Below are 15,146 nucleotides of genomic sequence, written 5' to 3'. Positions count from 1 at the left end.
AGTAAATACTATATAAATGTTTATTCCTTTCCTCCCTTTCCTTCTGAACTAGTCATGCATCACAGATTGCTTTTTGGACATCTCAAATTGGATATCCCATAGGCAACTCAGAGCTTACATGTCCAAAATAAAATCCATTTTCTTCCCCGCAACCCAATCCATCTCCTCTCTTTATAACTTCCCTCCTACTACTAAAGGTACCAAAGGTACCAACTACCTCCCCAGCCAACCACAGTGTCTGTGTCATCTCTCTCTCTGTGTCTCTTTCTCTCTGTCTCTGCTCTTCTCTCACACACACATCAAATCTTGGCCAATTCTTATTATTTTTGTCTTGACAACATGGGCCCCACATCTCCCCTTCTTTCTATTCACACATTAAACTCTTTGTTGTAGGTCCTTCTCACCAGATTCTCTCAGTTGGAATACTGAAATATCTTTTAGCTTGTCTTCTATCTCAAACTTTCCATTCTCCAATTAATTCCCTAACTTTGCCAAGATGGTTGTCCTAAAATGAAAATCTTGCTACATCTACTGACCCCATCCAATAAAATCCAATGGCTCTCTATTACCTCCACAACCAAATATAAAATGTTTTATGTCACTTTGGAGGTCCTTAAACTGGTTTCTTCCTATCTATCAAGTTTTCTTATGCCTTCCTTCTCTCCACATTCTCTCCATCTCTGCACTCTGCCTTTTCTCTGGTGTTCCTCATGTCTGGAATATTCTTTCTCTTCACCTCTTTCCACCTGACTTTCCTGCTTCCTTTAAGATTTAGTTCAAATCATACCTTGTGTAAAAGATCTTTCCAGGTCTTCTATGCTGTCTCCATTCCCCTTTACTGCTTTCCCTCTGAGATTTCCTCTCATTTACAGAGTGTGTGTGTGCATATCATTTACAGAGTAGATATCTATATATAGATTATACATATCATTTAAAGTATAGTCATATATTGATATGTATATATCTATATATAGATATAGATGTGTGTATATATCTTACACTTACAGAGTTGTTTGCATGTTGTCAAACACACTTACACACACTCATTCCCTCTAGAAAACAAGTTTTTGCCTTTTTATTTTCTTAACATTCTACTACTTAGCACGGTGCACCTTGCACAGAGGAAAAGCTTACTTAATTCCTCTGCAGGCTTTGCTCCTTACTCTTCACATTCTCTCTACCTTGGCATATAAATCTCTTGGCCCTCAAGCTCACAATCACCCTGGGTTTCATACTTTTGAAGTACCTAGTGCCCCTGCAGCCTTTCCTTCAGATCAACTGGTTCCTCCAAGAAGCTCCATTTTAATAAAACATGCTGGGGCCACTCATGGCTTCCTCTTTCTCTAGATTGGACTCGACCCTGTCTTCATCTACCATGCTCAGAACCAATACTTCTCTCTCTTTTCACCACTTTTCAGCTTCCTTTTATGGGCTATCTTCCCTCATTAGAGTGCAAGCTCCTTGAAGGTAGAGATTTGCTTTCTGCTTGTATTTGTATTCCCCAGCACTTAACACAATTCCTGGAACAAAGTAAGTGCTTAGTAAATACTTCACTCACTAAATCTGCCCTTCCTCTTAACCTTCCTATTGCGGAGCTGATAATATGGGGTCTAGAGACCGGCTGAGAATTCAGAAACCGGGGGTGAGATGAAGGAGACCAGGCTCGGGAGTGGGTGGGGGGCAGCCAGTGAAAACGCTCAGAGAGAGGAGGCAAGAGATGGAAGGTCCGGCCCACCTAAGGGTACAGAACCCGAGCCTAAACCCTACAGAGCTGTTTGGAGAAAGCTCAGCTCCACTGGGAGAACTGAAACACAGATTTAACTTCTATCACAGGTTCTCTCCCACCTGGCGGGTGGAGCCCCCTGAGAGGCAAAACCTTTATTAATAAATTACTGAGGGGGCGGAGCTACCCACAATAGGAGATAGGGCAGAAGCAAAGTCTCTATCTAAATTCTGAGGGGGCGTGGCTACTCATACTGTGGAGAGGCAGGGCAAAGCCAAAGCTTTTATTGCTAAGTTACTGAGGGGAGGAGCTACCCACACAGTAAGGAGGCGGGGTAGGGGCAAAACCTTTGTTGCTAAATTACTAAGTGGCGGGACACTGTGGGGATGTGAGGCAGAGGCAAAGCCTTTTGGAATAAATTACGTAAGGGGCGGGGCTACCATGCTGTAGGGAGGCGGGGCAGAGGCAAAGCTTTTGTTGCTAAGTTACTGAGGGGGCGGGCTACCCACACTGGGTAGAAGGGGCAGGGGCAAAGACTTAATTGATAAATTATCGATGAAGTGGGTCTACCTGCCAGAAGAAGAGTATTTATGAACAACCCATAGGGAAAGGCGATCCACAAGAGGTATGCCCATAGACGTGGCTTTAATGATTGAATTGTGGAAGAGTGGGGCCACCCATGACAAGTCCTCCTCTTGCCTTTACTGTTAGCGCAGGACACCGATAAGAAACGAAGCCTTTATTGCTAAATTATGCAGAGGGCGGGGCTACCCACAAAAGCTGGCGCCTCTGATTCCGTAGTGGGGAGAGCTCAGAGGCGGAGCATTTAATGCAGAATAGTATTACTGAAAGCGCTACCCAGTAGAGGCGGAGCCTGCTGGCAGGAGGGGCCATGAGGGGCGGAGCCTTCATTGCCGCATTCTGTATTGCCGGGCAGAGGCGCGATTTTTATTGTTACCAGGGGTGGGGCAACCCTGAAAAAGAGAAACCAGTTCAAGTTCTGTAAGACTGAGCCGCCCCCAAGAGGCGGAGCACTCGGGGGGCGGGTTGTGGAGGCGTGGCTTTTACTATATATTTACGGACGGAGTGGGGAAAGGGTTAAAGGCCCTCGGAGGAGTGGGGCGCCATTTGGAGGCGGGCGGAGTGGAGGCAAGATCTGGCTTTGGGTTGGCTGGCGGCTTGTCCCTCAGGGCCGGGGCTGGGTTTGTTTCCTTCCTTCATGGTCGGGAGTGGAAGATGGCGGCCGCTGACTTGGCTGCGCCTGCCCGTGAGGGGGCCTAGCCTCGCCGCCTCCGCCCTCCTGCGGAGCAGAGCTATGCGGCCTGCAGAGGAGGAGCAGGGGGGAGGCGGAGGAGGAGGCAAATGAGGAAGAGGAGGAGGCGGAGCAGGAAGAGGAGGTGGGCGGAGCCGCCGCCCGGGAGCCTCGGAGCTAAGCAGGTATCCTCCCTCCTTTCCTCTCAGACTTGACACGGCCCTCTCCAAGGCCCGCCTCCCAACCTTAGTGGGTGGAGCGGGCAAGTGCTGAAGGAGTGATCCCCTTATGACAAGCATAGGAGTTCTACTAGAGGGCCCTCCCCACTCTCCTCGGACACTGCCGGGTAGACCCTTCCTCCGACATTCCGTCTGTACTCGCTTCCCCTGCATTGATCATCCCTAGTATTTACCTATACCAACATTAGCCCGCTGCTTTTTCCCCTTCACCGCCAAAGGTGAGAGGTAGTTGCGGTTATCATCATCCCCATTTTACAGATGAGGGAATTGAGGCAAACGGGGTTAAGGGTCACACACTAAGTGTCTGAGCTGCATTTGAATTCTGATCCTTATGCGCGGTGTTCCCCTGCCTAGTAACCTACGAGTAACCCTTTGCATGAAACAGACGAGAAATGGGGTCAGCAAATGAATATTTACTAATGATCTACCAGACCTTCTGTTAAAGGCATGCTTTTTATACAACAACCTTTCCAAGTTGCTGCTGTTATTATCCCTATTTTACAGTTTTGGAAACTGAGGCAGCAGATTACATTACTTGACCCGGGGTCAGCCAGCTGGACTTGAGAGGACATTGGGACTCAGACCTTGATCCCGGGCCCAGCGCTTAGCACAGCACATCTTAGCGCTTAGTTCCCAGCGCTGGTGAGCACTTCAGTACTTTTATCTAGTTTTTAGATCATGTATCAGTCAAGAGTCTGATGAGGAAACTGAGTCCAGAGAGATGAAGTCCCTTGACCAAGGTCCCATGCCTGTGAAATGTCAGCCACAGGATTTGAATCTGGGTCTGCCAGGCAACAAGTCCCATTCTCCACCCAATTCACCAAGATCCTTCAACAGGCATTTATCTGGGGGCGACTAAGTGGTGCAGTGAATAGAACCAAGCTAGGAGGAGCTGAGTTCAAATCCAGTCAGACTCTTGACCTTTACTAGCTGTGTGACCCTAAGCAAGTTACTTAAATCCCATTACTCTGCCAAAAATCTAAGGGCATAGCTGGACTCAGAGTCCCCAAGGAGCTTACACTATCTTAATTTAGTTAAAAATTCATTCATCTGATAAGACCTAGAAAATAACTCAACTTTCCTCTACGAGACTGTGGTGTTTTTCTTCTTTAAAATAATAATAATTCTCTCTGGGAGAAAACAGGTTTCTCGGGGAGGTTTTCTGGAGGCAGCCTTAGTTTCAGTTGAAAGTAATAATCACCCAAAATGCAACCAGCTGGTAAAAATCCAAACGTTTATTTTCTCCTTCCAAAACAGCCCGGTTAGTGGAGGCCTACCTCTCTGCTTGGTTCCAAGAGCTCTTGCTGCTTTGTCCTTTGCTTCTGCCTCTGCTTTCTTCAGCCTCCAGAGCCAGCACCAAGGTGAATCTGTCTTGCCTCTGAGAGAGAGCTTCTGGCTCTCAATCTCCCAGAGTGCTCCTCTCCGACCCCAGTCAATGTTCCGAAGTAAAACTCCTCACTCAGAGAGGGCTTCTGGCTGAACTCACTTGATGCTCCCCTCTCAATCTAAAATCAGCTGAACTCTCCCTAGCCTGAAGTAACTCACTAACCCGAAGCTAAGAGCCTCTTTATATATGATCTCCCAAAGGCTGACTCCTCCTTCTGGAGGCAGGGATTAAGGGAGCTGAGAATTCACAAAGTTACAAAGTTTACCTTGTGAATCTCCCATACTTGTGAACTCCTATGAGTACTGGTCAGAACACAAGCATTGTATCAATTAGTTCTACTTAGTACCTTGTTTCAAGTTGTTAACACTAACTATTCCAACAAGAGACAAGTAATAGAACACAGTTGGCAAGTCAGAATATAGCCACCTGAGAGGTGTTGGAACTGATTTGACTTCTGGACATTAGTAAAGGACTATCTTCCTCCAAAGGAAGAAATTCTTCTGTTCAAAGGACCTCATTGTACTGGAGATTTACTCTGTTCCCTTTAGCTCAGAGTGACCAAGTTTTCCTGAAGTCTTCAAGGTGATTCAGGCCAAGTGAACTGTTTACATTTGCAATTACTAATCCCGATGTGGGGCAGCACAGTGAAGTCTCACTGTGAGAGCAGTGGCTGTGCTGCCAGGCTTCTAGTATACCCCGAGGATCCCTGTGCCTCACCATGCACTAGACTACAGAAGTCTTGTGCAGACCTTTCTGCCTGGCACCACATGTGCTCCACCACAGGTGGGGTTCACAATTAGATTGTGAACTTGAAAGCAAGGATCGTCTCCCCTTCCATCCCACCTGCCTTACACTGGAACTCACCAGATTAAACTCGAGTCAGTGAGAGGTCAGTGACATACAAATACTAAATACTTAGTTCAGAATGATCAGCCCAATATGGGTTCTTTGATACTTTGAACAAGCTGTGCTTTTATTCATGTGTTACATATTCCAACAGATCGCACTTCCTGTATGTCATCTCATCTTGTAAGGTTCTTCTTCAGGTGCCCTTTTAGATTCTGCTTCAAGATGATGCTTCCAGCAGCTGGGAGACTTGGAGGGGTACCAGTGCATCAGGTTGTCTGTCCATTTGACTATGTTCAAGAATTCAGGGCTAAGTGAGACTTCATATGTTATCTAAATCAATGCCATTATTTGACAGGTGAAAAAACTGAGTTCCAGAAAAAGAAGGTGATTAACCAAATCCTGGTCATCCCAGTGACTAGTAAGTGGAAAGAGAGCTCTCATTTGTATTCTCACCTTCTGACCGCACAAAGAGCCCTTCTCCACAGCTCAGATGACCAACTTACTTCCTTTTGGTCATCCATAGCCTTAATATCATCCCTTCTTGCATGCTACTGTTTGTTAGTAGCATGCAACAGCCTGCTTACTCTCACTGTACATCTTTCTCTTACTTTGGGGGTTTCTTCTGAGATCATGGTAGTTCACTTTTTTAGTCAAAAAAGCATTATCAGAATATTGGTGTCACTATTAAGAGATGGCTTTTGTCAGTGGTAAAATGTTCAGTACAGTGCTTAATCTAATAAACACTACTTGATTAAAAGTGGGATACATATTTATGTGTGTACATAATATATGCATATATATGCTGCATTATTATTTTAGTTAAATGTGAAAAAACAATAATGAATATGATAATGGCGATAAAAGAAGCAGAGTAGGACAGAGGAAGAAACATGGGATTTGGAGTCAGGACCTGGGTTTAAATCCTCTATTTGCTTCCTTATCTGGGTAACTTTGGATGAATCATCCTGATTGGCTGGTATGGTTGGCAGAGATAAACTGACGCCTTCATAAGATTGTTCCCTGGGGCAGACAGCAGGAAGGCTCTGATAGAGATCAGTTTAGCTCAGGGTTTTCCCGCTTTGTGGAGGTCATCCATTCAGAAAAACAAGTTAGGTCAAGTCCCCGAGGCTAAAATTTGCCTATAAATCAGCTTGTGGCCCATGCCATGGAGGCTGCGGTCCTCTGGGTCAGTCTGCCACAGCTCTCTGCCTCATAGTGTCTTTTCCCTTATCCCCCATGCTACATGGTGTCTCTCCTTTCAAGCTCGCTTCTCCTTAGAGCTGACTCTTAGGAGTGCTAAGTTCCTTTTAGGATTTAGCTTGTCAGATAAGGGCAACCTCATGGTGTATTTCCTTTCTTCTGGTAAATATCAAGTTCCACCAGGGAACTTGCCCCTTCCATCCCTGATTATTAAAATCTTTTTCCTTGTTATGTGCTCTCCCACTCTATTTCATATTTTTCTTTCCTCGTGTCTATTGTTGCTCTTCATCAGCCATATCAATCCCAACTCTTTCAGTCTTTAGTTTCCTCTTCTATAAAATGAAGGTAGTTGAATTTAAAGACCTCTGAGTTCCCTTCAGTTCTAAATCTAAGATCTTAAGGTTGTAACATTGCTTCTCAGTAGCTCAGTTTCTTCACCTTTAGAACAGGAGTGATAGTATCTACAGAACTGACCCCACAGGGTTATTTTGAAGCACAAATGAGATTATTCATATAAAACATATGGCCAACTCTGTAAATGTCAGTTATAGGTTTGTATGAGCTTTCAAGTAGTTCTTAAGTTATCCATAAGTTTTTTAAATAATTTTTTTAAGATTAAAATATATCTATCTCAGGAGACACAGTTTAACATAGATCTAATAGATTCATGTGAATAGGTACTTGTCTCTGCTTTAGGAATAGGGTACCTTGAAGAAGGATCTGGTTTTTAAAAAATAAAATTATTATTTATAGTTTGATAATAATGTTATCTATAGATTAGCCATGCCCTTTTTCCTTTTGACTATATCAATACTCATTTGACCAATAATTTTTTCCCTGTAATACTCAGCCCTTAGAATAAATTTTCATAATAGTTCTCACTTAAGTAATTTTATGTACCACAGAGACTTGACAACAGTATGGGAAACTAGTAGTTCTTAAGAAATATACTGATACTTATCACAGTACAATTTTAGGTTACACAACAGAGGGTGGGTACTATTCTAAGAATGGTGAGCTGAAATCTGACAACCACCAAAAGGTAGAAAATGTTTTTATTAAGTATTACAAATGTACAAATCTTATAGTATAATGGGAAGCTTGGAAATGGCAGCAGCAGCCAAGAATGGTATTGTATTAGATTTGGGCTTTTCTTTTGACCTCCTAGAATTTCTTGTGATTCCTATACTTCTCTATCTCTATTTTACTATTTTTATCCCCTTGTCCTAGCTCCCAGGGGTCTCAGAAAACATAGACCCCTGAGGATGATACATAGTAGCTTAGTTTTTGATCTTTGTGCGGCATAGATAGAAAATGATCATATCTGAAATTAGAGATTTGATGCAGGCTTAATATTACATGTTCTGGATTATTTGTGATTAATGGGGATTAGAATGGAGAAAAAATAGTGTTCCATTTTAAAATAATAAAATTGATGTTTTAAAAAATCATTGCAAAGCCATTTTTAAAATCATTTTAAAAATCATTGCAATTACTGAAAAAAACCTCATCTTTCAAAATTTAAGCAGAACTTGGAACATTGGGAACAATTTGTTCAGAAATTTTTAATTAATGGAAACTATAAGCATTCTGTTCTAGGGAGACTTTCTAGACACTGTTTAAATGGAAGAATAAGAATGTTTCTAAATATGATTGCTGGACAGTATATAAAACCTGTCTACCAGCAGCAGCATGATTGAATTGAAGGCAAAATTGGGGTACTTCATTATGTATTAGTCTTAAATATTTAAAGTAATGATCTTTCCATAAAAAGAATTTAGGATGCAAACTTAATAGAAGATTAAAATGCCTGAATAGATCTATCCCTATTGTTTCATGGTATAAAAATTTCTTTAAAAATCTTCATATTGAACCATATATAGGATTCTGTCTCTGTTAGTGGCACCAAGAAGTAGTCTATGGAGACAGTTATTTTCTATAGCAATAACTTCCAGAAAGTGAGCTTTGTGTTTTTACTAGAATATTCTGATTCCCTGAAGAATCATTTATTATTAGGTTCATTTATCTGTTGATTTAATATATTTCCTGAAAAGATTCAGCTTTGAAGGTTGGGTTCCTTCCTATAAAAGTTGTTTCCTGCCAGAATTTCCCTTGTCCTTTCAATTCATGGGACCCAGAAGTAGAAAAACCAATTGTATCACTCTGTAAAAATTTTAAAATCTCTAATTCTACTTGTAATGCCTGTTGGATTAGTTGATTTATCATTAAATATTTTTAATTAATTAGTTATTATATCAACTATTTTACTGAATGACATTTAGAAATCAATTCTTTAGTCTTCATTAGGAAATCATCAGAATTTAAGACATAGGGATTTTTTTTTCATCCATCAGTAGAATCTATATAAAGGAATTATTCACTGAAAAAAATTTCCCTGTGCCAAAAATAAGTTTTGTCTTCCTTGCTAAGGTGCAACAGAGATTCTCTTTAGAAGTCAAGGCCTATAGGCATTCCTACTGAGTCTCTAGTTGTGTATACATCTTCTGTTTTTATTAGCAGGAATTTTTAAAAATAGGATTGTAGATTTAGAGTGTAAGAGACTTTAGAGCTGATTAAGACCATCTCAGCTAGGAAACTGGGCCCTCCAAAGAGATTTGTCCAAGGTTATAGTGTAAGAGTTGGGATTTTGTCATGGTTCCTCTGACTCTAAATTCAGAACCCTTTCCACTATACCATAGCTTCCTTTAGATTTTTTAGATAACTTCTTTGTTACAGGAGCCATCTGCTAGTGGTTGCTGGGATCTAATGCTGTCCATCAGAATAGATACCTTCATGTGAGAGGATGATAAGGATACAAGGCGACTGAGAAACAGTTGCATTCTCTGACCTCCCTTCTCTTGCCTCTAATTTATTTCATTCTCAATCCACAAGCAACATCTGTGTCAGTAAAGGTTGATTTGCAATTCCTTCAAGTGTGTTATGATTCACAGCTCTGGGGGCTTTCGAAGAACTGAGCTGCCCCTTCATGGTGCAGTTCCCTTTCATCTTTTATGACTTTTTGGGTTTCACACTTAGATGTGGTCCTTAACACTTCTTCATATAAATTGGCATCAAAAGGGAATCTTCCTTTTCCGCTGGGGAAAATAGCCTTTGAAATGAGTTGAACTTATTAAATCATTTTCTGTAAGATGAGTTGGAGATTTCTTTGCCAGACCCATTATTTTAATTTTGATAAAAGCCAAACAACTCAGAAATAAATATTTCATAGCATTTTTCTGGAACTGGAGTAGGTCAAATTTTGTTACAACCAAATCAAATCAAAAGATTTTGTTGAATTGACTAATTCAGACTTATGAATACTATGGACTTTTCTTGTTATATGTTGTAGTCAGGTGATCATCTGTTAATTATACACATGGCAATAAGTAACAAGAGTGAAAACTAATAGGTAGTATAGCCACCATTTTCATCATCATTATCATAGCTCTTTTTGACTGGAGTTCCTACCTTTTTCCACCTTTTCTCTTTTTTTATCAAACCTCCCAAATTTTTTTTTAATGACTAATTTAAATTTAATATCTTCCTCTAATCTCTGGATGAAGTGCTAATGAAAGTAAAATTGCCACAATGGGAAGCCACTAGAGTATTAGAAGATTCAGATTAAATAATTAGCTTCTGAATAATCTCTCCTTGATTGTTTTGAGTGTTGTTGGAAATTAAGTGGCCCCTCAGTTGGGGAAATGACAGTTTTATATGGAAGCTGTCATGGAATTTGACATGTAAAACTGCCCTTTCATAGCCTGATTTTTTAAAACTTTTGAGGAGACTTACCCTGTTGGGAAACAAAACATTGAACACAAGTTGCCCAAAACAATTGAAAGCAAGATTCAAGTTCTGGATTCTATTCCTCAAATAGTTGCTCACTTAAAAGAAATTAACATTTAGATTGTTGAAGGGGTAAGGTGAATGTTTTGTGGAAACAGATTTTCTGACAGATAGCTACGTTTTTCTGTGAATTCTTGGTTTGGTTGCATTTGGTAGATAGTAATTTAGCTATAAGAAAAAAAGAAAATATACCAAAAAAATTGTCATCAGAAGGGAAAAACTTCCTAAAATGTGAGGGTATTTTGCACTTGAATGTGATATTAGCATTAAGGAAAATTACAATCTATATTCAAGAATATGTGTTTTGTTTTAGTTGTGACTAATTCTTTTTGTCCCTATTTGGGATTTTTCAGCAAAGACACGTAAGTAATTTGCTATTTCCTTCTCCAAATCAGTTTAATTATTTGATGGTTAGTATTCATTTTGATTGTAATATTTATTTGATATTATTCATTTTCTTTGAGTATTACTTGAAAGACAAGAAATAAGGGACTAATATTATTCAAGATTTATTTTAGTATTCTGGATTGTGTCTTGATATGTATGCTTGGTCTAACAGGGTTCAATTTATTTTGTAATTGTTCTTAGCATTTTGCCTTTGAGATCAATTGTATTGATTGCTACTCACATGAATATCAAAAATCATACCAGCACATGATAAATATATATACTAGTCTGAAAAAATTAAAAACCATTTTGTAAAATCCCTATTCTTTGGGCAGCTAGGTGGTGCAGTTGAGAGAGCACCATCTCTGAAATTAGGAGGACCTGTGTTTAAATCTAGTCTCAGACACTTAACACTTCCTAGCTGTATAACCCTGGGCAAGTCACTTAACCCCAATTACCTCAGCCCCCCCCCCAAAAAAAAAAATCTTTATTCTTTAAATTCTTAGTTTACATAATTTTCCTAAATAAATTTGAAAATATGAATTTGAAAATATGTAGACGAGTTACTTAAAAATCCTACTTAAAAAGCATCAGTGGTTAAATTAGTTAACATCTCCATCCTCCAATTATATTGTAAGCTCTTTGAGAGGAAATCTTTGGCAAAAATACACATATATGTTGTATTTTGATCCCTTGTGCCTAACACTGGACTGGTACATATAGTCATTTAAATAGTATTTTGTTGAATAAGAAAAGAAGAAAAAAGTATAGAGTGTTTTTATTCTAACAAACTTTAATATGGCTTAACAGGTTGTCTACATGACTGCAGATTAGAGGAATAGGATAGGGTTTTAATACGACTAGTAAGTTGACTTGAGCTTAACTTTCTCCTACTCCCCAAATATAATAGTACAGACTTTTATATAGTCTCTCTGTGTGTGTCTCTCTGTCTCTCTCTCTGTGTGTGTCTCTCTGTCTCTCTCTCTTTCTCTGTGTCTCTCTCTCATCTATTTAACTCTCAAAATAATGAGATGAATACTGCTGGGATGAAGCTTTCTGCCTTTAGTTATCCCATTCACTGTCAAACATTTAGCTTTACTGTATTGGTAGCTAGAGAGTTGGAAAACAGAAGCAAATTTCATCTGTTCCTTCTTTTTTCCTAGGGTTACTTGCCCAGGAATGGACCTCCAAAGGATTCTTTCTATTGACTCTTATTAGCAACTGGCTGGAGCAGAGATACAGGGCATCTATTTGGTGTTAAAGATCATAAATCAATATATTGATTTACTTTAGCATATAATTAAAAATCATGTTTTAGAACCCCTGAAGAATCAGAATGCTTTTAAGGGTAATAAAAATGTAAAAGAAAAGGTTTCTGCTGCTGAGCATTGTAGATCTGGAAGGACTATTTGTTGCTACTCAGAAAATTGTTTGCAAAGATCAATCTGGATGAATAATCTGAAATATCCAGGGAGAGAAAATTATTAACAAATCTATATTAATACCACTAAAATATTTTAAGAACTATATTAAGAATTAAGTTCTACATTAAGAAGTGTAGAACTGAAATATAATGGAAATCTGAAGAAATAATGAGAATAAAATTAAATTAGTATGAAAACAGGAATAGCTCTTTATGGTTTGGAGGAAGAAGTTGGAAATCAGAGTATATTTGATTTTATATATATAGTTATATATATAACTATATAGGAAATATAGACAGAAAAATGCATCAAGAGTTGAAAAAGAGCTTGATATAGGAGAGTAGACAAGGAAATCCTTGTAGAGGTCTACATAAGCTAGATCCTGAAGGAAAGATACAGTTGGGATAAAGAAAAAATAAGGAGAAAGTTTTAACGTGTGCAAAAGTGAAGGTAGGAATATGGCATGTTTTCAAAACACAGTGAGAAAACTGTCCTGGCTGATACAAAGCGTCCACTTTGAAGAATAATGGGATTGCTTCAGTAGAGTCAGATTATAGAGGGTTTTAAATTCTAGACTAGAGTTTGAACTTTATTCAATGTTTTCCCTCCATACAGTGACTGGTACCTGAAGTGAGGATGCCTCAGATCCATCCTGTAAGGATGTAAGTCACTGTGGCTTCCCAGGAAAAGCCCCAAACAGCTACCAAGTCCAGCAGTAGCACAGAATGGATGTAGAGGTGGGCCGGCGGTCAGTTGGTGACACCCAGGACTCAGCAGAAGAACGTTCTGATGGTGTGAACCTGTGCTTTAAAAGGGGGAATCATAAATCCAGCCTCCAGCTCAAAGAACAAGAAAAGTCTTCTCTATCCTCTCGATTGTCCTGCAACTCTGCAGGACCCTCAGGTAAACAAGAACTCCCGGTGGAACTACAGTGTGAAGATGGGGAAATTTATGAAGCCTGCAATCAGAAATGGCGTGAAGCCACCACAGGGATTTCTGTCAACTCCAGTACTAACTTTGACTTACAGTGTGAAGGTGAAGACTTAGAACTGTCTTTCTCTGATAGCCCAGAAGAAGCTCAGGGAACGCTTAGCGAGGATGATGAAAACGTGGTCCGCATTGACACATTCAATGAAGACTTTGAACCTGTCTCCAGAGAAGCCTTCCCTTACAGATGTAGGAAGTGCGGCACATCTTTCCAGGATCTAGCTAGATTACAGGAGCACAGGGAGATCCACATAGCTGAACATCCCTACCGCTGCCCCGTCTGTGGCAAAGAGTTCTTCTGTGCTGCTAATTTGCGCATGCACAAGTTGATCCACTCTAGTGATAGGCCACATAAGTGTCCTGAATGTGACAAAGGATTCATCCGTACGGCGGATGTATGGCAACATCTACGAAATGTTCACAAGATTGAACATGCCAAGGTGGCCTTAGGAAACGATACTATGAAGATCCCCTGGTCTGCAAACTGCCGAAATGAGCACGAGGCTGGTCCAGATAAGCAGAGTTCAGAGGGCCAAAAGCCAAGAGAAGAGGAGCTCAGACCTTATGTCTGTCAGACCTGTGGCAAGGGGTTTCGTAAACCAAACCTACTTTCCAAACATAAAGTAATTCACCGGCAGGAAAAACCATACATATGTCAGGAATGTGGCAGGGCCTTTATCCAGCTGCTCAGGTTGAAAAGGCATCAGCAAACACACTCAGGAGAGCGTCCTTTCTACTGTGATGAGTGTGGTGGGACCTTTACCCGATTATCATCGCTACAACGCCATCAACGTATTCACACTGGAGAGAAGCCATACTCTTGTGTTTATTGTGGTCATTCCTTCACTGAATCAGGCACTATGAGGAGGCATGAACGTACACACAAAGTGGGAAAAGATTAGTGGCTGTATTACCACCTTGTTTTTTTCATACAAACCAAGACCTGTTCTCTAGGACAAACTTTCCAAACTACTCACTAGATACTTAGTCTAACACCTCTTCCTTACTGTACTCCATCTCCCACTCATATTTATGGGTGTCATTTTTGTCTTGGAAATGGTCCAGTAATTTTTGCCAAAAAAAAAAAAAAAAGTCATCCAGTATTGAAACTTACATTTCCATCCATAGGCAAAAGTAATAAAAAATATCATTTTTTACTGATTTTTGTCATTTTGTATTGGACAGGATTCCTTCCAAAAGACTTATTATTCTGATTTGGGACTTTTACAAAGATATATCTGACTAGTCTTTAAAGGCCCATAGCAGCCTTTACAGTTCTGTATTTAAAACTACAAGTATAACCTTCCTCTTGTCTACTTTATTGAGAATCTGGGTCATCTTTATCACCTCCATTTTTTTTTAAATGAAAGATATATTTTGGGGAAAAAAAAGTATGTTGTAAAATCATATCCTTAATAAACAGGCCAATAATTGCTACCTTTTGTGTGGCTGAATTTGCATATTTAAAGTAATTGATATTTGTCTGGAAATTTTTTAATTCAACTTAATTTATCAGTGCCCATAAAAGAGATGGCAATATGATTATTTGAGGAGGATTCTCTTTCCCCCCTTGAATATGAACTACATTAGTCTCATCTTCAGATTAAGAAATATCGGTATTAATGCTTTCTGAAAGATATGTAAGGGTCTAAGTAGTGTTTAATCTTAAAAATAACTTAGTAATCAATCACCAACCATTTATTAAGCATATAAGATATGCATAGAATGAATAGAAGAATCCAAGGGGAGGGGAAGATTCCAACAGAGGACTGGGAAGGGCCATCTACAAAAGCTCTCTGAGCTAAGTCTTGCTAAGGTTCCTATGAAAGGAAAAGGGAGAAAAATGAACATT

General features: G+C 39.8%; 1 protein-coding gene across 3 annotated transcripts; it reads left to right on the top strand.

The window, feature by feature from the left end:
• Positions 1–2,238: 2,238 nt before the first annotated feature.
• On the top strand, positions 2,239–14,731 carry LOC127562829 (zinc finger protein 836-like). Of its 3 annotated transcripts, none has more exons than XM_051998831.1 (2): positions 2,239–2,348; positions 12,923–14,731. In XM_051998831.1, exon 2 carries the CDS (start codon positions 13,033–13,035, stop codon positions 14,194–14,196), a length of 1,164 nt encoding a protein of 387 aa, XP_051854791.1. In that variant the 5' UTR covers positions 2,239–2,348; positions 12,923–13,032; the 3' UTR covers positions 14,197–14,731. The 3 variants fall into 3 exon arrangements, with proteins under 3 accessions (XP_051854791.1, XP_051854789.1, XP_051854790.1); XM_051998829.1 differs by lacking the exon at positions 2,239–2,348 and adding an exon at positions 2,953–3,160; XM_051998830.1 differs by lacking the exon at positions 2,239–2,348 and adding an exon at positions 3,749–3,856.
• The last annotated feature ends 415 nt before the right edge of the window (positions 14,732–15,146 follow it).

The sequence above is a fragment of the Antechinus flavipes genome, chromosome 4, assembly GCF_016432865.1.
Source record: "Antechinus flavipes isolate AdamAnt ecotype Samford, QLD, Australia chromosome 4, AdamAnt_v2, whole genome shotgun sequence".
Taxonomy (NCBI): domain Eukaryota; kingdom Metazoa; phylum Chordata; class Mammalia; order Dasyuromorphia; family Dasyuridae; genus Antechinus; species Antechinus flavipes.
The sequence above is the reverse complement of the archived record's forward strand: the minus strand, read 5'-3'. Positions and strand labels throughout refer to the sequence as shown.